The 27,983-nt window shown below is 42.7% G+C and overlaps 1 protein-coding gene across 1 annotated transcript in view; it reads left to right on the forward strand.

Moving 5' to 3' along the window:
• Positions 1-27,983, forward strand: part of WLS (Wnt ligand secretion mediator) — a 107,043-nt gene that overhangs the window by 63,128 nt on the left and 15,932 nt on the right. The window contains exons 3-10 of the mRNA XM_037042737.1: positions 10,175-10,299; positions 15,657-15,818; positions 16,915-17,051; positions 19,886-20,054; positions 21,338-21,435; positions 21,799-21,862; positions 23,789-23,932; positions 25,141-25,224. Of these exons, the coding sequence (XP_036898632.1) occupies positions 10,175-10,299; positions 15,657-15,818; positions 16,915-17,051; positions 19,886-20,054; positions 21,338-21,435; positions 21,799-21,862; positions 23,789-23,932; positions 25,141-25,224 (983 nt within the window). The remainder of the gene's footprint in view (positions 1-10,174; positions 10,300-15,656; positions 15,819-16,914; positions 17,052-19,885; positions 20,055-21,337; positions 21,436-21,798; positions 21,863-23,788; positions 23,933-25,140; positions 25,225-27,983) is intronic.

Below are 27,983 nucleotides of genomic sequence, written 5' to 3' on the forward strand. Positions count from 1 at the left end.
CAGTGGACCATCATCTCATCTGGATGAAGTGATCCAGAATATCATGTAGTCCATGCTGCATTCCTCGTCTCGCTACCTAGCACTCTGGGCATCTTTATGTTGACTGTGTACTTCATATGTACTTCTAAAGGGGTACTACCCACGTGGAATTATACCTATTTAAACATAGGCCTGCCTTCCCCACTTTACTATGTATAATTGAGGGCAATGACTTTGCCTTGTATGTATTTTTATCCCCACTATTGTGCATGGAAACTAATAGGTGCTTAAAAACACTTGGAGAAAAAAAAACTGAACTGGATTGGATGGTCCATCTAGTGTTAGGATTTTCAGAGGTATATGGATTTCATCTTGGAGGCAGCACTGGCTATTGTGGTCTGTGAGATGTGACAAGCAAAGAGAATTAACCAAACTGGGTGCAGTTGGCTTTTGGGACCACAAAAGTACAGTAGAGACATCCAGTAGGAAGTGAGCATGTGGATTTGAAATTTGGGAGAGAACTTTGAACTTGAAAAGGTGATTGATATCCTAGGAGCAGATGAAACACCCTCAAAGCAAGTGTGCTGAGTTAGAAGGGGCGAGAGGTACTCTACAGCCTGGTGAACCAATGTAGTTTTTCTATATTCTGTGTTCTATATTCTACTCGGATTCATTTGTTTACAAAACAATCCATGTCCTGGCTACTTGTCCAAATGCAGAGCCTTTAGCAGTACTGTAGGGTACAGTAAGGATAAGTGAATGTTTTCTAACTGAGATGCCACTTTGCAAAGGGCCTGATGTGAGGAATGTTTCCCCATCCTGTTCATGTTTCATAGATTGGTATTTTATTACATGCAGCTGACTTTGCCTAGGGGGCATTGCTTCGGAACATAGCAAGGGACCATTTTGATGGTGCTTAGAAAAAGGTCCCCTTACATGTAGAAAATACTTCTCCACAATGCACATGCTGGACAAACAAGAAAGGTAATACGAACTAAACTGTTAGGCTGGTTTGCGAAATAATTGTGCTCATTCATTTTTATAACTGCTCACACCCAGGCCTGTAGGCCATCTTAAGAAAACACCCAGGGCCAAATTTATAATTAGCTGAGTCCATTTTTACCAGACCTAGCCATGGATATAGGACAGAGTTTGTTTTGTTATTTCCTTAATTGACAGCGTCATGAAAATACAAGCCAGGTCAGAGGGTTTTTGATTGGGGAGGGAACGCTGGCATAAATAACCCCAGATTATATGTCTGCTGGAGGCTGGCCTGGGCGTCCTCCTTCAGAGGTCACCCAAATAAACCCTGGTGACTGACAGGCTCCCCTATGGAATGTAGGAATGCATATGAGCATTTTGAAACCTCTTTAATTTTTTTCCCAGGGCAAGGGCCCAGGGAAATCAAGGTTTCTTAGGAAACCTTTGACAACCACAGCATAATTCTTTATTTCTTCTAATGTGACTTCCGCTGCCCCTTCTCCCCTTTATTTCTAGTTAATTGGTCAACAATATAACTTAACCATCCTGAGACTAGAGGGAAAAGGAACTAGTATTTTTTTATCCTTACCTGCGGACATGCTTATTGATTTCAGAGAGAAGGAAAGGAAGGGAGAGAGACAGGAAGGAAGGGAGAGAAACATGTGATGTGAGAGGAACATCCGTTGGTTGCCTCCTGTGTGGACTCCCAACCGGGGACCCAACGTGCAACCCAGGCTTGTGCCCTGACTGGGAATCGAATGTGCGACCTTTCAGTGTACGGGACAATGCTCCAACCGAGCCACACCAGCTGGGGAAAGGAACTAGTATTTTTAAGTGTCTGTGTGACAAGTGGTCCTGTCATCAGCCTTGGGAAGTAGGCCCCACTATTTCTATCTTGCAGAGATGGCAACTGAAGCTTACTCAAGGTCACTTAGCTAGAAAGACATAAAGATAGGATTCAGCCCTGGCTGGTGTAGCTCAGTGGATTGAGCGTGGGCCTTCGAACCACACGATTGCGGTTCGATTCCCAGTCAGGGCACATGCCTGGGTTGCAGGCCAGTTCCCAACAGGGAACTCACGAGAGGCAACTATACATTGATATTTCTCTCCTTCTCTTCTTCCTTCCTCTCTAAAGATAAATAAATAAAATCTTTTAAAAAAAAGATAGGATTCAAAAGCAGATCTCTTTGGCCCCAAACACTTTGTACTATCCTACCTGGCAAGTGCCCATTTCAAAATGTGTGTAACTGATGTATTTCACTTAGCATAATACCCTCGGGGTTTATCCATGCTGTTGCAAATGTTAAGATTTAATTTAATGGCTAACACCTGAAACTAATACACAATAATAACTAACACACAATTACACAGTAATTGAAAAATAAAATTTAGAAAAAGTGTAAGTGAAAATCATTTCATGACTTCCTCCATGAAACCTTGCCTTTCATCACTTCATCCTCCCACTTCCAGCACCCAGGGGTTATTCTTTCAATAAGCAGCTGCCCCAACTTCTTGGAGATGCTCAGATTCTTTTCTAGCTAGTTGTCTCCCCATCATTTTTGGCTCACTCAGAGGACTTGCTGTTCTTTCTGATTTGCCACTCATCTTTAGAAAACTGATGGGCAAATAAATGCTTTGTTGATGCAGAGCAGGACACTTTAATTAACTAGTACAAAGATAGATGCTTCCTAAGGACATGATGGATCGATGCTTCCTAATATGGAAAGGCGCAGGTTCTTCCACCTGGGCCTGCCATCTGGGTCTGTTTCTGCAGAGCCCTGGAGCACAGGTTTCCTCGTGTTGGAGCACCGCCCCCATAACAGGATGGAAATAGTAAGTGTCTGTCGAGAACCACAGTGCCTTTCCACACCTCCCTTCTCAGCATTCTGAATGAATTTTCCACCCAACCAAAATATGTCTCCAAAGCCATTTGAGAAATGTGAAGCTTGGACAGCCCACAGTATAGCAAAACTGCTGGTCTGATATATTGTGGAAAACCATGCATTTCAAATCTATAAATGCCCTATGCTGACACCTTACAGCTTTCCACCAGGGAACTGGTATAACCAGTGTCCTCATTTTATAGGGAAGGTTCTCCAGGTGCCAGAGGTAGCCTACCTTGGCCTTCCTGCCATTCTCCCAGGGAGTTCAAATTGGATCCTTCACTTTCATTATCTCCGGGGGTGGTGATGGTGAGGAGGAGTATCCCAGGAGTCACGAAACTGGTCTTTTATTACATGCAACATAGTCATTAAAGCTGAACTTTATTTCTGAGTCCATTGGAGGCCGAAGAGAAAATGATTCAGGTGGCTGACTTCACAGCTTTGCTGGGTTCCTTAGCCCAGTGCTTTCCTCTTTCTGACTTTTATGTTCCAGGCTTGGATAGGGGTTTCAGAGTAGAAATTTCCATGTTTCTGAAATCTGGTAATTATTTCGAGTTAAAGGTAGGTATAAGAGTTTCAGTTCCCTAATAAAATGATGACAACAATAGCTCATTCTTTATGCATTCTGCACTGCTCTAAGCATTTCCGATAGAGTAACTAATTTAGGGATAACAAAATCCTAGGAGGCAAGTCTTATTCTAACAGGTAAGGAACCTGAGCATTGGTCTCGGAGTGATATCTCAACATCCAGTGAAGGAGGGTGGGAAGGTCACGTGAACTGGCTGTTCTCCATGTGGTTACTATTTATAAGTACACCGTGAAAGACAGCAAAAGGCTACGACTGTAGGCCAGAAAGCTCTAGAAACTTTGAGTCCAGTGTTCCTAGGGGTGTGACTTTCAGGTCTTGTCTTCCCTGTGTCACACACAGGAATGATGCCACCTGCTTGAAACTACATAGGAAGTAAATAGGTGATGTGTGCAGATTAGGCAGAACCTGTGATATAGTTCATGAACAATAACAGAAAGCTTTAGAAAGAACTTCCCTTGAGTGAAGAGAAAGGAATGGTAGCAGGGAGGCAGTGTGAGAATTATCCCTTCCACAGAATGACTCAGATGGCCTCATGTTTTATTAGCCAACCTGCACAGAGATTGTGTTTCATTTTGTTTTAGTTCAGTTTTTGTTTTTAGTGAACCAGAGATGTTAGGAAACCTCCCTCGATTAAATGTCTCGTAACAATTTGAATTTCTGGCTTGTCTTGAAAAATGCAGGTCTGATGAGAACAACCTATACTGTCTCATGATGTCTATGTACTGGAGCCAAAAGCACCTGCTGCCAGCAGACAGGACTTACTCCCCTATCCAAACTCAACCTGTCCCTGATCATACATGTAGTTAGGGGCAGAACCATGATGTGAACCAGGTGTCCCAGACTTCCATCTCCATGTTCTTTGGATCACATCATGCCCCAGCAGTCAGTTTTCTGAAAGCGTGCTGTGTACATTTTGGCAGCTCCTCCCATCAAAGCTCAGATTAGGGAATTCCAGGTATATTACAATCCCTGCTTGCAACTGCCGAAGAATATTGCATAGTTCTCGCCTATAGATGTCTGCAAAAGATGTTTGCTCAGAGTCCAGTGGCCCTTTGCACACAGTGTGATTGATTCAACTGTTAAGTTTCTTTTGAATTTTACTGGTTTCTACCAACAAAGGCAGTAGAGGGTAGTGGGGCTTTGGGGTGACCCAGACCAAGGTTTAAGCCCTACCTCTGCCATTGTATTGCTGTTATTACAGTACATTACTATGTATTCTTGGGCAGCTTATGTAGCCTTTCTTCATAGAATGGGTGTAAGAACTACAGTTTTTATTAGAGGCTTACATTTTCATATTTTGTAACTAGTTTGAGGGGCTTGTTTCAGCACAAGTTAGCCAGTTTTCTTTAAGCGATACAAAAAAAAGATGATTCTCTTTTAAGACAATTTCCAAGTGGTTGTCTTTCTCATGTTACTAATTACAATATGACTTTAAGTGACTTAATGTCTGAGGACCTTAGTTATCAACAGGAAAGAACCCTGTCCACTTAATAGAGTCATTGGGAAAATGAAATGAGGTATTTAAGCGAAAGCAGGGAAGACATGGGGGCTTCATACAGAAAAGTTGTACAGGAAAACAGTGTTTGAAATTTTTATTTTTAACAACATGTATTAAAACAGTTTTGGGATTCCCAACAGACAGGAATACCTAAAAACTGGGAGCAGTCCAGGGGGGCCAACCTGTCTGGCTTCTCTCTTTCTGAGGCCCCTGCTCTGAAAGAGCATATCCCTAAGATTTGTGGGGGCCCAGGACAAGAGCACCTATGATGATATGGATGGCATATGTCTAAATACTTAAAAGTGATAACAAATTGTTAAGACAAATAACTTCTGTCATCTAATTGATATAATTGTAATAAATCTGCCTTCATAAAAAATGGAAGGCCAGGTTTGAATTTAGGAGTCTTGGACTCCTTGGAATTCTGTGCCAAAATGTGACTGACTAGGGAGTGTAGGTCCCTAGAGGCCTTCTGTTCCCACCCCAGGATTCATCCCAAATGGGAAAGCAGAGGTGGGGGGACTGTGTGCTTGTGTGCGGACACCCTAACCTCCAAGCCCAATCTCTACTCATAGGGTTTTATAAACAGCAGCCTCTGACCACTCCTGCACCCTAAGGTGCACATATACTTGTGTAGTTCCCCTTGGGAAGCCAGATTGGGGAAGAGGCCCCCTGGCAGGCCATTGAAATGAGCTCAGAGCTGTCTGGGTAGGATAGTCTGGGTTCCCAAGTTCCTAGACGTCTAGAACTTGGGGGTGGATTTAGCTCTCAGTGGGCATGTCCCCTTTACTAAGGTTATCTCGCCCTATTATGAAGGGAACAGCTGGAAAAGGGCCAGACGTATTTGGACCTTTTAAAAATGCAGGGTTCATTCCAGAGTTCCAGTCAAGATGGAGGCATGAAAAAACATGGTTTGAATCCTCACACAGCCACAGCAAAAATTACAACTAAACTACAGAACAACAGTCACTCAAATTTGTCAGATTAGAAGCTGTATGGAAGTCTGACAACAAAGGAATTTTAAAAAGTCACATTCCTCCAGATGGGTAGGAGAGGCAGAGATGCAGAGAGGAGCGGAGATGGGGAGATGCAGAACGAAGGTCCCGCACCCACTTGTGATGGATAAAAATTGGGAGGGATATGTTGGGATCAAGGGATCCCAGCCCCACACCAGACCACTCAGCCCGGGGTTCCAGTGCCAGGAAGATAAGTCCCCATGACTTCTGGTGAAAAACCAGTGGAGGTTGGGGGAGTGGAAGAAACCAAAAGATTCTCAGGAGCCTCCTCTCAAAGGTCCTGCAACAGTTGTAGGACTTACACAGACTCTCTCCTTCTGGGCTCCAGCACCAGGGCAGCAGCTGGAAGGGCACCAGTGGCTCACAGGGAGGAACTGAGTTCTCTGGTATCAGGGCATGTGCTGGGGGACAGCTTCCACCTGGACAAAACTTCATAGGCCAGGCAGAGGTATTGTCCCCTTTCTGAGCCCTCTCCCACACAGAATCACAGAATGGTGACATCTTATCGGAGACTCCATCAACCTTGTTCACATAGGTTGCCCCACCCAGGCAATTACCTAAGGCTCTGTCCCATCCAACTAACTGGTTGCACTTTTCTACAAATGGCCACACTACTAAGACAGGGAGTCAAACAGCTCTCCTTAATACATAGAGACAGATACAGGAAGGCTGCCAAAATGAGAAGACAAAGAAACATGGCCCAAATGAAAGAACAGAACAAAACTCCAGGAAAAGAACTAAACAAAATGGAGATAAACAAACTAACAGATGCAGAGTTCAAAACACTGCTTATTAAGATGCTCAAAGAACTCATTGGGAACTTCAACAGCATAAAAAAGACAGAGGCAAAAATGAAGGTTACACTCAGTGAAATAAAGAGAAATTTACAGGGAACCAGCAGAGGAGTGGATGAAGCTGAGAATCAAATCAATTATTTGGAGCATAAGGAAGAAAAAAAATATTCAATCAGAATGTCAAGGAGAAAAATGAATCCAAAATAACAAGGCTAGGTTAAGAAGTCTCGGGGACAACTTCAAATGTACCAACATGAACACTTACTTGAAAAAATAATGAAAGAAAACTTCCCTGATTTGGTGAAGGAAATAGACATGCAAGTCCAGGAAACACAGAGAGTCCCAAACAAGATGGACACAAAGAGGACCACATTAAGATATATCATGATTAAAATGCCAAAGCTTAGAGATAAAGAGAGAATCTTAAAAGCAGCAAGAGAAAAGCAGAGAGTGACCTGCAAAGGCAGTCCCATAAGACTATCAACTGATTACTCAAAAGAAACTTTGCAGGCTAGAAGGGACTGGCAAGAAGTATTCAAAGTGATGAAAAGCAAGGACCTGCAACCTAGATTACTCCAGAAAAGATACCATTCAGAATGGAAGGGCAGAGGAAGTGCTTCCCAGACAAGGTAAAACTAAAGGAGGTCATCATCACCAAGCCATTACTACATGAAATGTTAAAGGGACTTATTTATGAAAAAGAAGAAGATCAAAACTATGAACATTAAAGTAGCAATAAATTCATAACTATAAACAATTTAATCTAAAAACCAAACTAAACAAACAAGCAGAACAGCATCATAGATATGGAGATCACTTGGACGGTTATCAGCAGGGGTGGGGGAAGAACATGGAAAAAGGTTCAGGGATTAAGAAGTACCAATTGGTAGTTACAGAATAGATGGGGGGATATATAAAGTACAGTGTAGGAAACGGAGAAGCCAAAGAACTTATATGCATGAATCATGGACGTGAACTATCGGAGGGTTGCCAAAGGGAATGGGGGATGCTGAATGGAGATGGGCAAAGGGGGAAAACTGAGACAACTGTAATAGCATAGTCTATAATATATATATATATTTTTTTTTAAAGACTTTTTTATTTTTATTTTTTTTTAGATTTTACTTATTTATCTTTAGAGGGGAAGGGAAGGAGAGAGGGAGAGAAATATCAATGTATGGTTGCCTCTTGTGCATCCCCTGCCGGGAAACGGGAACTGGCCTGCAACCCAGGCATGTGCCCTTGACTGGGAACACTTTAAAAATTAGAAAAGCATAGAAGTGTGGATCTCACATTAACAGCCCCTCCTACCTGTGGCTCAGGCAGAACTGCTCTGAACCCTAGTGTTCCCATGAGCCCAGTGTGTGAATTGACAACTTCTTTTACAACTTTTCTGACTGGTGTTTTTGAGCTGTATGGTTCTGGAAGTGAAGGCCCCAATTTCTAATCCCAGTGTTATAAATAAATAAATATAAATATAAATATAAATATATATATATATATATATTTCGTATATATATCCCTAGTATGGAAGCTCTGGCCAATTCTTTTTATTGACCACAAGGCTGCCCAGTGAGGAAAAGTTGTAGCCATTCTGGCCTCTAACCTAGAGGATGGATGAACTTCAAGCGTTGCTTCTGCCCATCTGGGCATCCCAGTTTCTTATACAGACTCTGCCCATTTTCGGCCTCAAGTCCAGAGTCTCCCCTCAGACTGTGTAGTGATGTAGGAGAACTGGAGGTCCAACAATTCTGCGTACAGACTTCAACCCAGTCACCCTGATGTCCGGCACCAAGCCTCACTCTGCCTTCTGCAATGTCTAGTGCTTTCAAGTTCAGAGTCACTTGGGCGGTCTATTGGACATGTTGGTTCACTGTCCCAGAATATCCCATCTGTGGGAGTTTATGCTGTGCCTATCTCTATCGCTGTCAGGAAACCCTACTTTATTTTTCACTTGTAAGAAATTGGTTGAAATCTCTGGCCTGCTCATTTATCTACAATTTTTTCCCTTGTGATTCAGTAGCCTTTGGTTTCCCTTTTTGTCTTTTTTGTTTGTTTAATTTCAGGAGAAAAAGGAGGAAAACGCAAGTAGCCACGTCACCATGATTCACCGAGGTTTAAATATTAATAGAATAGCAGACTCCAAAGTTGACAGAAGATTTCGTCTCTGCCAGAAAGGCCTCAGATCCCCTCTTTGGTGTGCCTCATTTCTTTCTCTTCCTGGATTTCCTCAGAGAATTAGGGGTTTAGGACACTGTCAAATAGACCTCAAGCCACACTGGGCCAGGGGTAGAAAAGCCCTAATTTTCCAAATAGCAGTTACTCTTATCTGTTCCCCTCGTGGCCTGGGCGTGTTCAGGCTCCAGAGCCTAGAACGGAGTGCAGCCTCGTATCCCCAAGTGGGAGCTGGCCCTCCTGTCATTTTGGAAATGGAGTCTGTGCTTTCTTTATTCTCCGGTAGAACCCCGCTGTTCTTGAGCTTGGTCAACAGAGTATAAGACAGATAAATGTGTAGATGCAATTTTTATTAATCTGCCCCCTTCATGAGTTCTGTGGAGAGTTAAGCCTACTCACGGTCCTTATTGATATGGAAGAATGTTTATTTGTACAGTCATGTGCTCATTAATAATAAGTCATTAATTTGGGGAAAAACACCTTCATCTTTTAATTAACATTTTTCACTATGTGAAGAAGGGGTTTTATGTTTTAGAGAAGTAGAAGATCTTACATTTGAGAGCTTATTGGGGGTAACATTAGGGAGGGTCCTTTCAGACTAGGGTATGTCCAGAAGAAAGCACCCAACATACTTGAATCATGTCTCTCGGGGTTGAAAGCCTGGTCATGTTTCTCAGAGAGGAGAGAAAACACAGGCAGATGAGGTGTGGCTTTTAGAACCTAAGAGGGTTTAAAAATTATTTATTGATTTTAGAGAAAAAGAGGAATGGACAGATAGATAGAGAGAAACATCGATTTGTTTTCCACTTATTTATGCATTTATTGGTTGATTCTTGTATATTCCCTGACCAGGGATCGAACCCACAAGCTTGGTGTATCAGGACAACACTCTGAGCAACTGAGCTACCCAGCCAGGGCCCTAAGGCACTTCTGTGGAACAAGGACCTCGCCTTCCATGTGACTCCTATGGGCAGACCTAGAACTAGTAGTGTGAATTATAGGAGGACAAGTGCTGAGTAAGTCAGAATATGACTGTCCCAGCTGCCTCAGAGAGAGTGAGGACCCTGTCTCTGCACAGCGGTTGTCAAAGGGGACCCAGCACCCAGCCATGCATCCCATCACTTTTAAATCTTCAGATTTGGAGCTTCATAGGCATTCCTAATACATTTCTTTCATCTTGTTGGTTCTTGTGGCAGAGCCTATAAGAATTTTCTAACCATTTCCAAAGCCATTCTGAACTGTGAGTACTTCTCGTGCAGGAGAGAACGCAGAAGTTTCCATGGATGTTTCCTTGGCTTACCGCGATGATGCGTCTGCCGAATGGACTGAAATGGCCCATGAGAGAGTGCCCCGGAAACTCAAATGTACCTTCACATCCCCCAAGGTAGGGTTCCTTGATGTCTAAGTTGATAGAGGGTTTTCTTCCCCAACTTCCAGGTATGTGGGAAGATCCACTTTATAGTTAACAGACACGTTCCTTATTTCTTAGCATGTGTCAGCTAAATTGTCTTAGAAAAAAAGCCAGTAGATAGTTCACATCCCTGCAAATGAGAAAAGACTACAAGGAATGTCTGACTGAAGTGATTTCCTTGTTTCTTTGAAATACTTCCCTAAAAATAAATTCTTCATTCTTTGGTTAATAGCTAACCATGTCTGAAGACCATTGCTAAGTTATTTGGAGGTATAAAAATCTGGTGATACTAGATTAATGCTGTGTCTACTTCTCTGTTTCTTAGGCATCTCTTTGCTGCCAAAGTTAATGTGCTAGGATGAAAACTAAAAATCCCAGGGACCACAGGCAAAAAAGACAAGGAGGAGGAAATCTAGTCTTATTTGCGGCCTCAGTCTTCTAACCCATCTTTCAGACTCTCCTTCCTCCGTTCCTTCCAGGAGGACTCATTCAATCACCCATGGCATGGAGACTACTATCCTACATTGAAAATAGGGAGATATTTTGGGGAGGCAGGAGCAAAGGCCTTAGATTCCTCATAAATAAAAATTCAGGGATTGACTCAGTGACTTTTGAGGATAGTGGGGTCTGATGGTTTAAGGACCAGATCAGCATTAGCTGGAGGCCCTTTACAAAAGGAAAGTGCGGCCCTCATACGTGCCTCCCTGACATCCTGACCCCAGGTTGCTCTTGAAAATCTTTTGAAAGTCTCTGTAAAGGTGAAATGGAGCCAGAGTTACTGTTACTCATGGTTACTCACGTTCCTCAAGGCTGCTAACACGGCACACCATCCATGGTAAGTGATCTCTGATGGCTCTTCGGGTACAGAAATGGCCTCATTTTCTTTGTGTGAAGTGTGGGAGACACCAGGCTCTCCAGGAGCACATTCTTGAGTGTGTCCTTTTGTTAGGTGACATCTCCAGATCAATTGCACCTAAGGGATTTGGACAGTTTTGCAATGCCCACTCCATTGTCTGATTTAGTTCCTCTCCTCTCTTAGCTTGGCTTTTCCTAACTTTGCTTTTTGCCTGTAACTCAAGGTGGGGTTCCCTGTGGAATGATTGGTAAGAACAGCAGGTTGGAGCCTCTGAATACAATGCCCCTGTATTGTCCAACCTACCCTAAAAAGGAGTAATATGGGGCAGGTTCAAGGTATTTATTTACATTAGTTAAAAGTGTAGGTTTGGAGCAAAATATCTTCAGTTCCAGGTTGTATAACTTCCTGTCTGCATGACATCAAGCAAACTGTCTGAGGTCCAGTTTCTCTTCTGTGAAATGGGATGATAAAAACTTCTGTGGCGGCTTTGTAAGGACAAGACGAGGTAGTGAACATAAGCAAGGTGACCTTGTCATTTAACATGCAGTCCGAGATGTTAAATGAACATCCCAGATGTTCATTCACACCCTTGAGAACAAAAGGGGGTATTCATCACTTGAGCAACCAGGACTCTCTCTCATGAGCATTAAGAACCTATTGGGGCACCTGGCATTTATTAAGTCTCTCTCTCCAGGTTCCCTAGATTAGAGCCACAGGGAGTATGGTTTGAGAACCAATGACTCAGCATCACCTGAGAGCTCGTCGGAAATGCAGATTCCTGGGTTATGCCCAAAACCTACTGGATCAAAATTTCAGGGTGTAGGAGCAAGGAATCTGTTTCAACAAGATTTCAATCCCTTTTCTTTTCTATTTTTTTTATTATTTACAATTTTAATAACTTTTTAAATTGTTGTTCGATTACAGTTGTCCCCATTTTCCTGCCACCACCTTGCCCACCTGCCTTACCAGAGCAGCACAATTGACAAGAGCCAAGTGCTGGAAGCAGCCTAAGTGCCCAGCAGTAAATGAGTAGATCAATTCCTTTTCTTCAGCTTGAGAAAGCTTGAGAGTCACCGCCCTAGACCCTTTGCTGAGTGCCAATTATAGCAACCCCCCCACCGCAACAAAAAAAGCTATCTGGAATTGTTTGCGTAGACCCTTGGGGCCAATTGGTGGATAAAAATGAATAGTAGAGAGAAACTGGAGGTCGCAGGAGAGAGGAATATCGGACATTTTCAGATCTTCGTGTGCAACAGAGAAATTAATTAAAACCTTTCTAGCGGTTGCTGCAAGTTGATTGCATCTTTCAGCAGTGAGATTGGTTGGCTATCTAAGCTAAAGGATATAAAGCTTTGGGATATGGAATTTCATCCTCAGAAAAGGGAAAAGTCATTTCTCACCTTACTTACACACTTGGAGGGCACTGAGAAGCAGAGTGAGGGGAAGTCATTAGGAAGCCTGTAACTGCTTCTTAATGTTGGTTGCTTAATTATCTTTAGGATGTGTTGATCCCTTTCAAGAAAGATATTAAACCTTGAAAAGTGTGAAGGAAATGAATCATCAAATCTGTGTCTTTTGATTGCAGTGAAATTTAGTCTTGAGCCTGAAGATTAAATGAGAAATTGCTTTAAAGCTTTTTAGTCCCTGGTGGATTGCGAAGTTAAAAAAAAAAAAGTCAAGTTGCCACCTGCTGTAATTTGTCCTAATTAGTCAGTCTCATGCTGGAGTTGGGGGAGGGCTGAGGGGGATGGGAGAAAGTAAAGAGAGCAGGGAGCATGTCTTTCTCTCGAAATGCCCTAAATCCTGACAGAAGCGGAACTTCAGTGCATAAGAAAGAGTCTGCAACGGGATACAGTGAATTTGTGTTTGAGACAGATGGGCCAGGCCAGGATCCCAGGAGCCAGTGTGTCTGATTTCTCAAACTTAGAAAATTTGTCTCATGGGTTGGTAGTATTACTCTCTCTTGTAGGGACAGGGAAGTGGAGGACACCCAGAAACGCATGATGGGGAACTAGAAGTAACCCTAGAGGTTATCTTATTTTATCTTCTTGTTTTACATACGATAAAAGTAAGGCCAAATGAGGTGGATGACCTTCATAAGGTACTTCAGCAAGGGGCAAGGTCACGGCTGCAATCTAAGTCTCCCGGCTTAGAGTTCTTTGCCCTCCTTGTCACAGCACAGTGCCTGCTCCAGGCGTGCCTGAGGCAGTGTCATTCCTTTCTGCCCGCTCTACTCACTAACCTCTTCCCCATTGGAGCTGGAGGCTGGACTGGGAAGACCTGTGCCCTCAACTCCATGCTATTACTTTTGGGCCCAGGTACATTGCATAAAGAAGTCAGTGGCATTAGACTAAGTAAGCTTTTGTTTCCTTCCCTTCAAAGTCTCAATTTCCAGAACTAAAACAAGTCCCAGACAGGAAAACATATCATAAAACCCTCTTCTTGCTGTTAGCACAGAGGGTACTCAGTCTCCTCAACGCAGCTTAATATGAGGCAGAATTGGAGCCTATGGTTTTGTTGTTCCTGCAGAGGCCTGACACTAGCCCTGATTTGTAAGCATAAGAGAGAGAAAGGAGAAGAAGGAAGAGAAAAACAAGCTATACAGCCTGCAGCTGTTTGGGAAAGAAGAAGTATTCTTTATACAGGAGAATTTTTTTCAATTCCACAAGCCAAGTCTCATCAACTGGTGGTTCTGATAAAAGCCACTCAAAACTTTCAGGGGTGTCCCACCTTTTGGTGCCTCTGGGCCACACTGGAAGAAGAGTTGTCTTCAGCCACACATTACAACACGTAATCACAAAAAATCTCATAATATTTTAAGTAAATTTACGATTTTATGTTGGGCCAAATTCATAGCCATCCTGGGCTGCATGTGGCCCATGGGCCGCAGGTTGGACACCCCTGCTTAGAAGATGAAAAACAGTCAGAATTGATTAGTGATGTCTGCCTTGAGTAGGGAATAGAAGAGTAGAAACACATATGTATAAACCAGATATTTGCCTGCTCTACCTCTCCATTGTCGTGTGTGTCTTTTGTCTCTATACAAAGGTCTGGCACTGGCTGGTGTGGCTCAGTGGATTGAGCACTGACCTGTGAACCAAACATTCACGGGTTGGCTTCCCCAGTCAGGGCACTTGCCAGGGTTGTAGGCCAGTTCCTAGTGGAGGCTGCATAAGAGGCAACCATGCATTAATGATTCTCTACCTCTCTTTCTCCCTCCTCCCCTTCCCTCTCTAAAAATAAGTAAATAAAATATTTTTTTAAAGTTCTGTTTGTTGGAGGGTTAAGCTCGGACCCTCCAATAAAGAACTTCCCAAAGTCACAGAAGGGGCAGAAGACTCTTCATACGCTAGTTAGATTATAGACTCCTTACTATCCTTCTTCTGATTTCTCCACTATACTTTTTACTCTGAAGATAAACAAAAATTTATGGAGGTCCTGAGAATTTAAGCTTGGGAACAATGAATTGGGTCTCTCCCATCACTTGTTTGATCGGCAAACGTTGAAAATGGTATATAAACCCAACCTTGATGGCAGACACTCGTCTCTTGTATCAGGAAAAAGTCCCTGGCTACTAAAGCTCCTGCCTCTGCACGCCTGTGTTTACCCCGCCACCCCGGCCCCTTGGCAGGGACACAGGCCAGAAGTCCTGGTGAGGGCGAGCAGGGTGTAGCTCTCACACAGCCTGTGCCCTCCGCTTCAGGCTCCCGCTGCCATGCTCTGGGCACCATCTCTTCAGTTGTTTGGCAGGACGTCCAAAAAGCTTTTATTAGAAACTGGGATTAATTTTTGTTTAATTAAAATTTCTGCTCCTTCTGCTATCTTGCCTCTTGGGCAGTTAAGCTGTGGAGATAGAAAATTCCAAGCGAGTGTCTCTAACAAACTAGTCTCATTATTACCTCTTATCCCTTTTTGTCTTCCTCAAATCCCAAGGGCCCCCGGAGTTGCTTCTTTTTTCTATCAGGTCAATAAAAAGTAGATATTTTTAGCTTCTTGCAGCTTCTCCTGCTGGCCCAAACCCTGTAAGTAATTAGCCATTTATCTAAGGCTGTGATGAAGGTCAGCAAGGGCTTCCTTCTGAACACTTGAGAAGTTGACTGTTCCATGGAGCCCTGCAGGTCTCCGATGAGAGGCTGCAACTAAAAAGCCTGCCACCCTTCCTGGCAGGCCAGGTTATTTTGATATTAGGTTCAAAGGAGGGTAAAAATGCTGAGAAGAGAGTAAAGAATTAAAAAAGATTTATGTTTTTTACCTAACATCTTAAGTTCTGGCTCAAATGTGGCTAGTGGTTTTGAGTTTATTTGTTTTGAAGGTGGAAAAGGCAGCTGGTGGATACCATGCCTCCAGTGTGCCCTATTATCTATACCTCTAAGGTGGGCCACCAAGCATTAGCTTTAAGAAGCAAAGGTAAGATGAACAGTTCAGACAGTCTATTGGAAATAACAAGCCTGCTTCAAAACCTCTCTTCTTCCAGACCCCAGAGCACGAGGGCCGTTACTATGAATGTGATGTCCTTCCTTTCATGGAAATTGGGTCTGTGGCTCATAAGTATTACCTTCTCAACATCCGGCTGCCTGTGAATGAGAAGAAGAAAATCAACGTTGGGATTGGGGAGATAAAAGATATTCGGTTGGTGGTGAGTGCATCTGATTGGCCCACGCAGCCTGAGGTACTAGAACAGTGGCTGAGAACACTGGTTGTTGAGCACGTGTGTCGGAAGGGACCTCGCTTCTCCCTCTTCACATCTCCGTGCTTTGGTTGTCTCATCTGACAAACAGGAATGATATAGCAGATACCCACCATGGCTGAGATCGTAAATTTGTGCAAATGATTATAGTAATGGGAAATAATGCAGTTGTTGTGCCCATTTAAGATGTTGTAATGATTGTGATTGTGTAATGAATTATACCAAGACAAAAGCAATCTTTTTACATATTTCAACTTGCAAGCATCAGTATTAAAGGGAGCAGTGGTATTTTAGGTTATTTCTATTTATTTTGTTTAATGGAGAAAAGTAGAACATGGAGTTAGGAGACCATTTTTTTTAATCTAAAAATAATTACACAAGAAATATATATTTATTGTAGAAAACTAGAAAGCACAATTAAACATATAAAACATAAAAATTACCTGTAATATCCTGCCATCTAGTAATAACTACTTTGAGTTTTTGATTTTAGATTTTTTCTCTCTATATATACATATATAATCCTTCACTTAAAAAAATTGGGATTATCCTCAATTGATACTTTTGTTCCTTGCTTTGTAAGTTTAATGGTACTCATGAATATTTTAATGGTAGGTTATGAATATTTTATATAATAGTGAATCAATAGCACACAACACACACTTTGGGCTACTGTTTAGCATTCATTGTACTGTGTAGATTTACCTTAACACATTTTACCAATCTCAACTTGGAGCATCTAAGATATCTCCAATTTTTCAAAGAAGTCCTTATAGAAAAGTCTTTGCTTATATTCCTAATCATTCTCTTACTATACAGTGGGTCCATTTTTGTGCCTTTTGATGTATATTCCTATGATTCCTAAGAAGGGGTCAGCAGGTATCACATTTATAGTATACTGTTGTACATGCTATAAATGTGAAAGCTCTTGATCTTGACAGTTCAGCAGACAAGGTCTCCCCTTACCTCCCTCCAAAATGCATTTGCTGGTGGAAAATAACATTAAGATACATTCACCTTCAAAATTACACCGGTTTCTCTCTAGGGAATCCACCAAAATGGAGGCTTCACCAAGGTGTGGTTTGCCATGAAGACCTTCCTCACACCCAGCATCTTCATCATCACCGTGTGGTACTGGAGGAGGATCACCATGATGTCCCGCCCCCCAGTGCTTCTAGAGAAGTAAGCGCTGATTTTGGAGCATTCTTAAGGAACACAGCATTGCGTGATCTGCCTGCCGTGCTCCTGCTTTGGCGGGGTCTCGTTCAAGTGGTCAGTGTGCTACTTGTGCTAGTGATCTGACCAAGAGTTATTTTGGATATTTTTTCTCCTCCAGCTTTCACATGCAAATTATTATTAAATTCTACAGGTTCTACCTCTTTTGGCTCTTTATTCTGTCCTTACTCCTCATTCCCATGGGCTGAATCAGATACTTCTCTCTATTACGGAGGGTTAACTGCCTCTCTCCTAATAGCCCATGAGAAGGATGATGGTCCTGGACATATTTATCCCCTTTTTCTCCCATATTATTGACTTTCCTCTTTTTGCTGCATTGCTCCCATTATTTACAAATACCGTCTACCATCTCCCATTCTTAAACAAAACTTTTTTTTCATCGTCCCCCCTGAAGCCCTCACACCATATTTCTACTCTTTGTTTTTTACAACACAACTTCTCAGAAAACTTTTGTGCATATCTTCTCCTATTTTTTTCTCAAACCCATTTCAACCCCCACCCAACCCAGGAAGCTGCTCTTGATAGGATCACCTGTGACCTTCACATTCCAAATCCAGTGGTTATTTTTCTGTCCTTGCTTTTCTGGACTCATCATCAGCATTTGACATGATTGGTCACTCGCCTTTTTATCAGTGCCTCCTCCGCCCTTCTTGTGGTTATTCATCTCTTGCCCACGATCAGTTAGTCTCCACTGCTCTTTCCAGCAACACTCCGTCCTCTTAAGATTTGGAGCCAGGGCTCAGTCTTTGGAACTTTTTTATTAGCTACATATTGGGTGAGCTCATCTAATCTATGGTTTTAAAAATCACCTCAATGATAACTCTTAATTTACAATCACCAACCTAAGCCTTTTCCAACTCTAGACCAGCTGTTTGTTCAACATCTTCTCTTGCACAAAAATGTAACATGTGTAAAGAATACTTCATATCCTCCCATTTCAAACTTGCTTCTCTCCTAGGCAGCCCCGTCTTGGGAAGTGGCAACTCCATCCTGTCCCCTTGCTCAAGGTAGTCATGTAGGAGTCACCCTTTACTTTTGTTTTTTTACACTTGTCATCCAACCCACCAGGAAATCTGACCATTATCATTGCTACCACCCTAATCTAACCATTGCTCCTACCATCATTTCTCACCTGTTTATTGGAAATAGCCTCTCAATTGCTCTCCTTGCTTCTAACATTTTCTTCCTTATAATGAATTTCCATTGCAGCCAGATCGTTTCCTTTTAAGTAAAATCGGATCATGTCACTCTTCCACTCAAAGCTCTCTAATGACTTTGCATCTCCTTTGTCCCAGCCTATGAAGCCCTAGAAGCTTTGGATTCCCTCTGATTTTCATCTTCTGACCTCTTCACCCACCATCTGCTTGGTGCTCAAACATGCTCTCACCTCAGGGCCTTTGCACTTCCTGTTCTCTTTATCCAAAATGCTCTTACCCAGGAATATCTGTGGCTCCTAATTTCCTTTAGGCCCTATGCTCATGTCTCTTATCTTGTCTATCATATATAAAATAGCACCACCTTCCATTCTGCTAAGTTGCTTTATTTTTCCTTATAATACTCACTCTCTATTTATTATCTTTCCTCCCTTACCCTTCCTTTCACCCCATCTGAATGCAGATATCACTACAGCGAGATTTTTATCTGTTTTGTTTGCTACTATATCCCTAGTGTCTAGAATAGTGACCAGCCCGTAGCAGAAACTCAATGAACATGAACTGTTGAACAAATTAATGAAGGAATCATGTTGCTCCACTGTTGAAATTTTTTTTATTGGATCTTGTTCTTTCAAGGTAAATTCTCTAACAATGTATTCAGGTTTGCTCATGAGTTCAGCTCTTTCCACTTCTCTGGTATCGTGTGCTACATGAAGACCCCCACCCCCCACAAAGGCTGCTCCAGGCTTCTGTGGCTCCACCCAGACACTTCCCTCTGCTTGGAATGCCCTCCCATCTCCCTAACCTTGACTCACAGCTCAGCTCAATTTTTGTTTCTGTCAAAGTTAGATGTCCCTGTAGTAGCCTGTACACTTTCCTGTCATATCACTTATCACACTTTGTCTCTCCATCTGGCTAGGCACTGAATACCTCTCCATGAGTGGAAGAACTGGTCCTATTTATTTAGGTATCTATAGCCATAATAAAATGCCTGCTACATTATTTGTGTTTAATAAACATATGTATTTCAGTGGTATGAATGAAAGTAGGTATATATCAGTGGCAAAATGAATGACATTGTGATAGAGAAGTGACAATTAATAGTGCGATGGGGAAGAACAAAATAAAAACTAAACAAGCTGCTAAAAGAATTTATATTCATATTGTTTGGAGTCATTAATTATTGAAATGAATATGCTCATATAATTCATAGTTGCTGAGGATAGCATAATAATAGTGGATGTTCTTAATGATCAAGTTAATGATAACCTCAGTAGGTAACAGGAGATAATTATATTTAATGAGGTCTGTTTAAGAAAGCAAGAGTGGCTAAAAAAACATTGTAGGAAGTATTTAACCTGAGCTAATACCAAAATAAAGTTCCAGGGGTTGAGGAGATTAGGTTTCGTTAGCTAGAAAGGTCAAGATAGCTCCTTCGTTCTACAGAGGTGCCAACAAAATAGGACACTTTGCATCTCTGTGTAGAAACTCATTATGAGAGCTAAGAAACTGACCATATTGCATCAGTCCCCATAAGCAACATCTCATTTCCCAAAACTGGTTTTTGATTTTTGAAGGTCTCCTCAAATGAATAAAGCCATTTTCCTGAAATTTTCTTGCCATCAGAGTCATCTTTGCCCTTGGGATTTCCATGACTTTTATCAATATCCCAGTGGAATGGTTTTCTATTGGGTTTGACTGGACCTGGATGCTGCTGTTCGGTGACATTCGACAGGGCATCTTCTACGCAATGCTTCTCTCCTTCTGGATCATCTTCTGTGGCGAGCACATGATGGTAAGAGGATGAACCCCTGGGGAAGGGACAGTGGATGAGGCGGAATAAATTAGCAGTACAGTAGTAAGCTCCAGAGTCAGGCATTCGGTTCAAATTTCTGTTTCACCACTTGTTAGCTGAGGGGCCTTAGGCAAGTGACTTAGTCACTCTGAATCTCAGTTTCTTCATCTATAAAATAAAGGGTTTTGTGAGATTTAAATATAACATACTTAGCAGAAAGGAAGCATACATTAATAAACGACTATTATTAGTTCTTGTCCTTTGACTTCTGCTGTGCTTGTCCCCAGGACCAAAGTAACCACTGGAGAATGTGGGCCCAGTTCTTTCCAGCTAGCAATCTATCCAGGTGGCCTAGTAACCCCTATTAGCCTGAAATACTGACCTCCCTGGTCAGTTTGCACAGACACCAAATCATATTTCAAGAGGCATTGAAGGTACCATGGATAAAAATAAGAATGGTGCCATCATCACGCTGTGGCTGAAATGATGTGCCAGCTGGAGCTGAGGCCCCATGGCAGGCACATGGGCTTCGTAGTTAAGTGGACTGTTTTTAAATTTCACCATGGCTTGACCATTGCTTCTGAAGCTTTGCAGCCCTTCCAGAACAGTGAGAGAAGAGAAAGGCTTTTGACTACTGCCGGGGTAAGCATGAGGGACTGCCAGCGGTGACAAACTGTAAATGGGACCTCAGCAGCAGGGACAGGGAGTGGAGGGGACTCAGGCACAGCAGCAGGACAGGCTGCCGGGTGGATTGCACAGAGTGAATGGGTGTGGACTGCCCCACCTGGGTCACAGCCCGGATTCTAAGATAATGTCTTTTGCCTTTCTCCATTTTCTCACTTTGCATTCCTTTATATTCTCTTTTAAGGTCTTTGTATATGCATCAAGAGGAACTATTGTTGTTTTTAGTAAAGATAGGGAGCACATGTATTTCTTTCCCTAACCATAAGACCTCTTACACTCGACATATTTTGATGCCTTTTAGACTCTTCAGTTTGTCCTCTGGGGACCACCCCTCCTCAACAAACACAAAGGATAAGTCCCATAGGGATTTAATTCTGAATGATTTAAACTACTGGGCTTTTCTATATGTTCCTGTAGCATCCTATTGTTATCACTATGAGAACAGATTTTGGTCTTTCCCATTCTCATATGCCTAGAGTGGATCGAGATGCTTGATACACAGCAGGTTGTCAGCAAGGATTGTTGGAATGACTGACTCACCTGTAGAATTGCTTTGCTCTCCTTGTCTCGATCTCATTTCTCAACTTGGCTTTCATCAGGATCAGCATGAGCGGAATCACATAGCAGGCTATTGGAAGCAAGTCGGACCAATCGCTGTTGGCTCTTTCTGCCTCTTCATATTCGACATGTGTGAGAGGTGAGCAGATGCCCGTGGGACTCTGGGCTGAAATGTGCATCACCCTGACCACTTCCAGCTCCTTAGGAGGAGGATTCAGAAGGGAGAAGGGTGGTTGGGAGGCTGTGGACTAAAAGGATTGGACAGGGTCACATCCTCAGATAAGGACTGGGATGACATCATAGACAAAGCTCTTTATAGATGCGAAATATTTGGGTTGATTATCCTTCAAACCCCTTTTGTATTTAAGTCCTCTGTGACTTTTCTTAGTCTAAATACAGCCCCCACCCCTCCACTGAAAAGCTAGGAACATGTAAAAAGGAAAGTTACCCTTTTCCTCTGTATTAATTGTGTCTTGCCTTTCCATCTTTTTTCTCTTTGTAGAGGGGTACAACTCACGAATCCCTTCTACAGTATCTGGACTACAGATGTTGGAACAGAGCTGGCTGTATCCTTTCCGCATGGGCTCGGGGGTTTATTTCTTCTTGTAGCCTCCCAATCCCCAAGATCATTTTCTAATGATGTTCTCCATATGGGCTCAGCCAGAGCTTTGATCCTTAGACCAATGATAACAGCATAATTAAGGCAAATAAGGAGAGGAATTAATGCTTGCTTTCAAGCCCGGGTGAGAGTAGGCAGACTAAAGAGATTGCAGCACGTCCCCACGGCAGGGGTATCAGAGTTGTTAGTCTCATTGCATCCTGTCAAAATTATCTGCTCTACACTAGTTTACTGCAGACCGAAGCATGACTAGCTTTTTCCTGGAGCCATGGAGGCTCGTTTCTGGGCTCCTTGTGGGAGAGCCTGTTTCAGAAGTTGCCTGTGTGTGTGGGACTTCTTACAGTGACCTTGGTGCGCTGACATTCTAGTCTGTTGCTCGTCATTTCCGAGACCAAGTGGAGATAAGGCTAAGGTGATTAGTTCCAGAGGCGTGGAGGCTTCTGGTTGGTTGGCATAAACTATCTGAATCGTCTTCATAAAGCAGAAGTGACAGTCTTAGCTTATCCCTTTTAGGATGCTGGATTTAAATATATTATCTTCCTGAATAATGTATGTTAAAACCTTTGCAAGAAAAAGACTCTTCTGGAGAGGGGAGAAAGGCTTGAGGGGTATTCTTTCCTAATAGATAATACCTTGTCATGCACGGGTAACCATGCTGTGTCTGGCTGTGATGTTTATATTGGCTTCTTATTGAAACAAGGAGTTTGTGAGTAAACTAAGTCAGTAGTATTGTTGTCTTGAAGATAAGAAAGTTGAGCTCTCCCAGCCCGTCTGTCCGTCGCTCCATTCCCCAAAACCTAACGGGGACTATATGTAACATTAAGTCCACTCCAGCTTTTTTGTTCTACTGATACAATGGAGGTTCAGGGAGGCAAACAAAATTTCAAATCCTGCAACAAATAACTGTGTTCCCTTCATTTCATTTCGGGGTACTATTATTTTAGGAAAGAAGGAAAATTTCATTAGGTATGTTATTTAATGAAATATATGTGCTGAGTTCACACTTGTTAAAATATTTTAAAATATGCAACATGGGGTAGAGTTGTAGCAGAAAGGAGTTGGAGTCGGGTCACCTGTCTCCCAAGCCAGCTCACTCTGCCCCAAGCCTTGGAGGTTCTCAGACTGAACTTTAAAGATAGGTCTTAGAGTTGCCCTGCTCAGTCTCAAAGTTAGTTACCCCTCTCTCGGCTCCCACCGTGACCATGTGTCTTTCTGCTCCATGTTCCATTTCAAAAGATTGTTTCTGTGATGGACAGAAGACTGCAAACAGAACTTCATGCCTGGTTTTACTTCAAGACCTCCAGTCCCACAGCCAGCCCCTGCACCCAGCCCCACTCCATTTCCTTCCAATTCCAGGGTATCTCAATCTCCTTATAAAAATGTAGGGCCTAGTCCAGTGGTTCCCAAACACGGTTATACTTAGTGTCCTGTCTGATTCTGTACACCTGCAGTGAGACACCCGGGCCACCTGTGTTTTAACTCCTCTAGTGATTTTAATGCAACTGTCCACCGAATCAGTATTTTGCAACCAATACTGAGTAGTCTAGTGCTTTTCAAATTTATAAACTCCTTGAGGACCTTGTTAAAAGGCAGTTTCTGATTCAGTAGGTGCTAGGGTAAGCCCTAGAGTCTGCATTTTTAACAAGCAGAGCTCTGTTTCTCTTATTTGCCTTAGAAAGGAATTTGGAACATTCCTCTTTGTGGTAGTATTGTGTCAGAAAACCTCTATTGTTGGTGTTAGAGCCAGGTTTTAATATTTTATCCCCCTGAAAATTGCCTAAATATTTGGAGACAAATGGTATTGCCAACAGAACTAAGGAGAAGGGCTTGGGCCCTCGGCTACCGTGCTGTTTCCTTTACTGGACACCATCAGATGGCCTTCATCATTGTGGCTGGGATCTGCCTCTGTCTGTATTTCCTGTTTCTGTGCTTCATGGTGTTTCAGGTGTTTCGGAACATCAGTGGGAAGCAGTCCAGCCTGCCAGCCATGAGCAAAGTCCGGCGGCTGCACTATGAGGTAAGCAAACCTTTTGGCTCATTCAGGAAATGGTACTCAGTATCTCCTGCCTGGTGTGTAAATACACACACACCCCACCCTACACCTGGAAATTGGAAGCCTTTAATTCAACACACATACACAATGCGAGATTTCCACGTAACACAGGCTCTCTGGGCAAAATAAGAGGCTAACTCCTACTCTGAGAAACATCTAGCCGGAATGTCTAAGTCTTGGAGTTTTCTGTGGTATAAATGTCTTTCTATCCCCAGCGAGGAGTGGACTTGTCCAGCAGGTTCTTCAGCTTTGGGGTGGAATGTAAGTGCATACTAGATGGGAGATTTGAGGATGGTAGAATTGGGATTTGGCTTGCAGTGAGGTGTTACTTAAGGTCCCTTTACTGAGAATGAGCCTGAAGACTGGGGTTCAGCCCAGGTCATCTGATTTCCAGACTCCAGGAAGCCATAGTTCCCCTGAAATATCCACCAGGTGCTGAGATGTAGTTCAGTAATCTCAGCTTATAGCTTATGTGCCTTATTCAAGAGACACACTTCATTCTCCAATGCAGGCAACACATTAATTTCTCAAGGACCCCTTTTGGCTCATGCCCATGTGGTGGTCCTTAGAAACATGGGCCTAATTCCTCTGAAAAGAGAAACAGCAGAACCACAGGGTTTCCACCTGAGGTGGATCTGCAATAAGAGGCGCCCCTCCCCAAACAAATGTGCCCTCCAGGCCTGCTCTCGGAAACCCTGGGCACGTTCTAAAGCTCTGCCTGTCTCCAGAACTAGAGTGACACATGAAAAAATTCAATCAGATCCACTTCATGTTGATTAATATGCATATTTCTCTTTGTTCACTGGAGCAGAATTTTATTTCAACTGCAGAAAACTTGGATTTGGTAACTTTGAATCCTCGCGGAGAAGCTTAACCAGCTTAGCAGGGAAATTAGCAGCCTCGTGACATGCTGTGAATACAATTTCCCAGGCTCTGGTATTACTGTTTCATGAGAGATAAGAACATAGGAAATATTTGGCCCAATACATTTTCCAGCCACATTCACCTCTGCAGGAGGAATGTTACTAGGTGAAATTATTTTACCATCACTCTCAGGGACTGGGTTTTATAGATTCCTTTAAAATTAGCTTTTTTATAAGGTTATATATTGAGATAAGGTTGATGGTAGCTGGTGGAATGTTAAATATAACCTACTCTTTCTTTCCTAATAGGGGCTAATTTTCAGGTTCAAGTTCCTCATGCTCATCACCTTGGCCTGTGCTGCCATGACTGTCATCTTCTTCATCGTTAGTCAGGTAAGAGGACCCTGAGAGGTCAGGGTGAGAATGTCGCTGGAGAGGGGCTTCTGCTGTTCACTGAAAATGCTATCTGCTCCTGAGAAAGGAGTAGGGAGGGTATCAGGCTGCACAGCTGATCGAGCCCTGTGCTTTATACCCCAATCTGGGTCTTGTTATCATCTGGCTGGAGGCGGACTGAATTTTCCCTTTCAGTACGACCTCGGGGGAAGAAGAGTAAATTAAAAGCCTGCAGCCATATTGAAGTGCACTTGTTTCATTTACTTGAGAGAATGAACTTTTCAAGCCCTGTAGCAGAACACCAACCAGCAAGTGTTAATTTGATTGGATCCTTATCTGGCATTAATGTAGATCCTTTTACAGTCCATCAGCCATTCTCTGTGATAATTATATTGCCACTTAAATGTGAAATGAAATTCAAAAGTCCCCCTGATAGAACCTTATTTTTCTCCTGGTTATTTCCAAAACTCAACATTTTTCTGTACTTGAAAATCTTTTTTAAAATATATTTTATTGAGTATGCCATTACAGTGGTCCCATTTCCCCCCTTCATTCCCCTCCACCCTGCACCCCTCCCATTCCCCCCCTTTAGTTCATGTCCACGTGTCACATGTTCTTTAGCTTCTACATTTCCCACATTACTCTTGCCCTCCCCCCTATCTATTTTCTACCTACCATCTATGCTACTTATTCTCTGTCCCTTCTCCCCCCTTCTCCTCCTCCCACTCCCCTGTTGCTAACCCTCCATGTGATCTCCATTTCTATGGTTCCACTCCTGATCTAGCTGTCCTCTTAGTTTGCTTTTGTTTTAGGTGTGGTTGTTAATAACTGTGAGTTTGCTGTCCTTTCACTGTTCATATTTTTTAATATTTTTCTTAGACAAGTCCCTTTAACATTTCATAAAATAAGGGTTTGGTGATGATGAACTCCATGAATTTGACCTTATCTGAGAAGTACTTTATCTGCCCTTCCATTCTAAATGAAAGCTTTGCTGGATAGAGCAATCTTGGATGTAAGTCTTTGGATTTCATGACTTGGAATACTTCTTTCCAGCCCCTTCTTGCCTATAAGGTCTCTTTTGAGAAGTCAGCTGATAGTCTAATGGGCACTCCTTTGTAGGTGACTGTCCCCTTATCTCTTGCTGCTTCTAGAATTCTCTCCTTCATTTTAATCTTGGCTAATGTAATTATGATGTGCCTTGGTGTGTTCCTCCTTGGGTCCACCTTTTTTGGGACTCTCTGAGCTTCCTGGACTTCCTGGAAGTCTATTTCCTTTGCCAGATTGGGGAAGTTCTCCTTTATTTTTGTTCAAATAAGTTTTCCACTTGTGACTATTTCTTTTCCCCTTCTGGTACCCCTATAATTTGGATGTTGGAATGTTTGAAGATGTCCTGGAGTTTCCTAAGCCTCTCCTCATTTTTTTGAATTCTTGTTTCTTCATTCTTTTCTAGTTGGTTGTTTCTTTCTTCCTTGTGGTCCACTCTATTGATTTGAGTCCCAGTTTCCTTTCCATCACTATTGGTTCCCTGTGCATTTTGCTTTATTTCACTTAGTGTAGCCTTTATTTTTTCATCTAATTTGTGACTAAAATCAACTAGTTCTGAGAGCATCCTGATCACCAGTATTTTGAACTCTGTATCCGATAGGTTGTCTATCTCTTGGTCGCTTAAAAGTATTGGCTCTGGGGCTTTGAACTGTTCTGCTTGAGCCATAATGTTTTGGTCTGTTCATGACTGTTATGTATGAGCGGCAAAAGTTTAGGTGTTCACTGCGGCGAGTCAAACCAGTTGCTGGGTTGTGACTGGGGGCAGGGTCAGAGAGAGAGAAATGGCATTTGTTCTGCTCTCTCTCAGATTTCGGTCCCCTCTGCTGTTTCCCACAAGCAAATTGGGCCCTTCTGGTGCTGTTCCAGGATGGGTGGGCTTGTGTACATTCTAGGGCCCTGTGGGTCTTTCCCACGAAGTCTCCTGTGAGGCTGGGAGCTTCTCCCAGCATCTCAACCCCCGAAAGTTTTTCCAATTGGTGCTTTTAGGCTTTAATTCTCATCACGGGGGCCCTGGTTTGTATGGTCTGTCTCACTGCTCACTCCTTTGCTTGGTTTATCTGCCCGCTAATGTGTGACCTCAGTCAGCCAGCCACCTTGCACCCTCACTGGGTCTGCCTGTTGCCACCCCACACCTGGGATCTGCCAACTGCTGCCTGCGCACCTGGCTTGCTCCAGCAGCCCCTGCTTTTTCCTGCCGCACGACCCCTCTCCACCAGCCGCCGACTCCACCCCTCTTACTGGTCTGGATGAATGGTTTGTTGTTGTTGGACTTCCGTATGGTTCAGTTTTCGGTCTGTTTTGGTCGTGTTTTTGTTTCTAAATCTTTGTCGTCCTTAAATTTGGTTGTACAAGGAGGTACAGTGTTTCCTTCCACCTATGCCTCCATCTTGGTCGGAAGTCTGTACTTGAAAATCTTAATAATGCTAATGGTTTTCAAATATTGGACTTGTTTTGGAAAATATTATTTACAACTAATGTATTATATACCTATGATTTATTTGAGCTTCATAGAAATCCGATGGGTAGGAACTGTTATCCCAGTTTGCTAGAATATTAAATCAAGTGGCCTTAGAAACATTTCTTTCTTAATGCTGTTTTCTGATCAGACTGTGGATGGATTACTTAACAGTTCTAAGGTTTAGTTTTCTTATATGTAACATGTATATAATAATAGTACCACTGGAGAAGGTGGCTATAAAGATCACATGAGGTCA

The sequence above is a fragment of the Sturnira hondurensis genome, unplaced genomic scaffold (genome assembly GCF_014824575.4).
Source record: "Sturnira hondurensis isolate 20B ecotype Veracruz unplaced genomic scaffold, ASM1482457v3 Scaffold0000648, whole genome shotgun sequence".
NCBI classification, from domain to species: Eukaryota; Metazoa; Chordata; class Mammalia; order Chiroptera; family Phyllostomidae; genus Sturnira; species Sturnira hondurensis.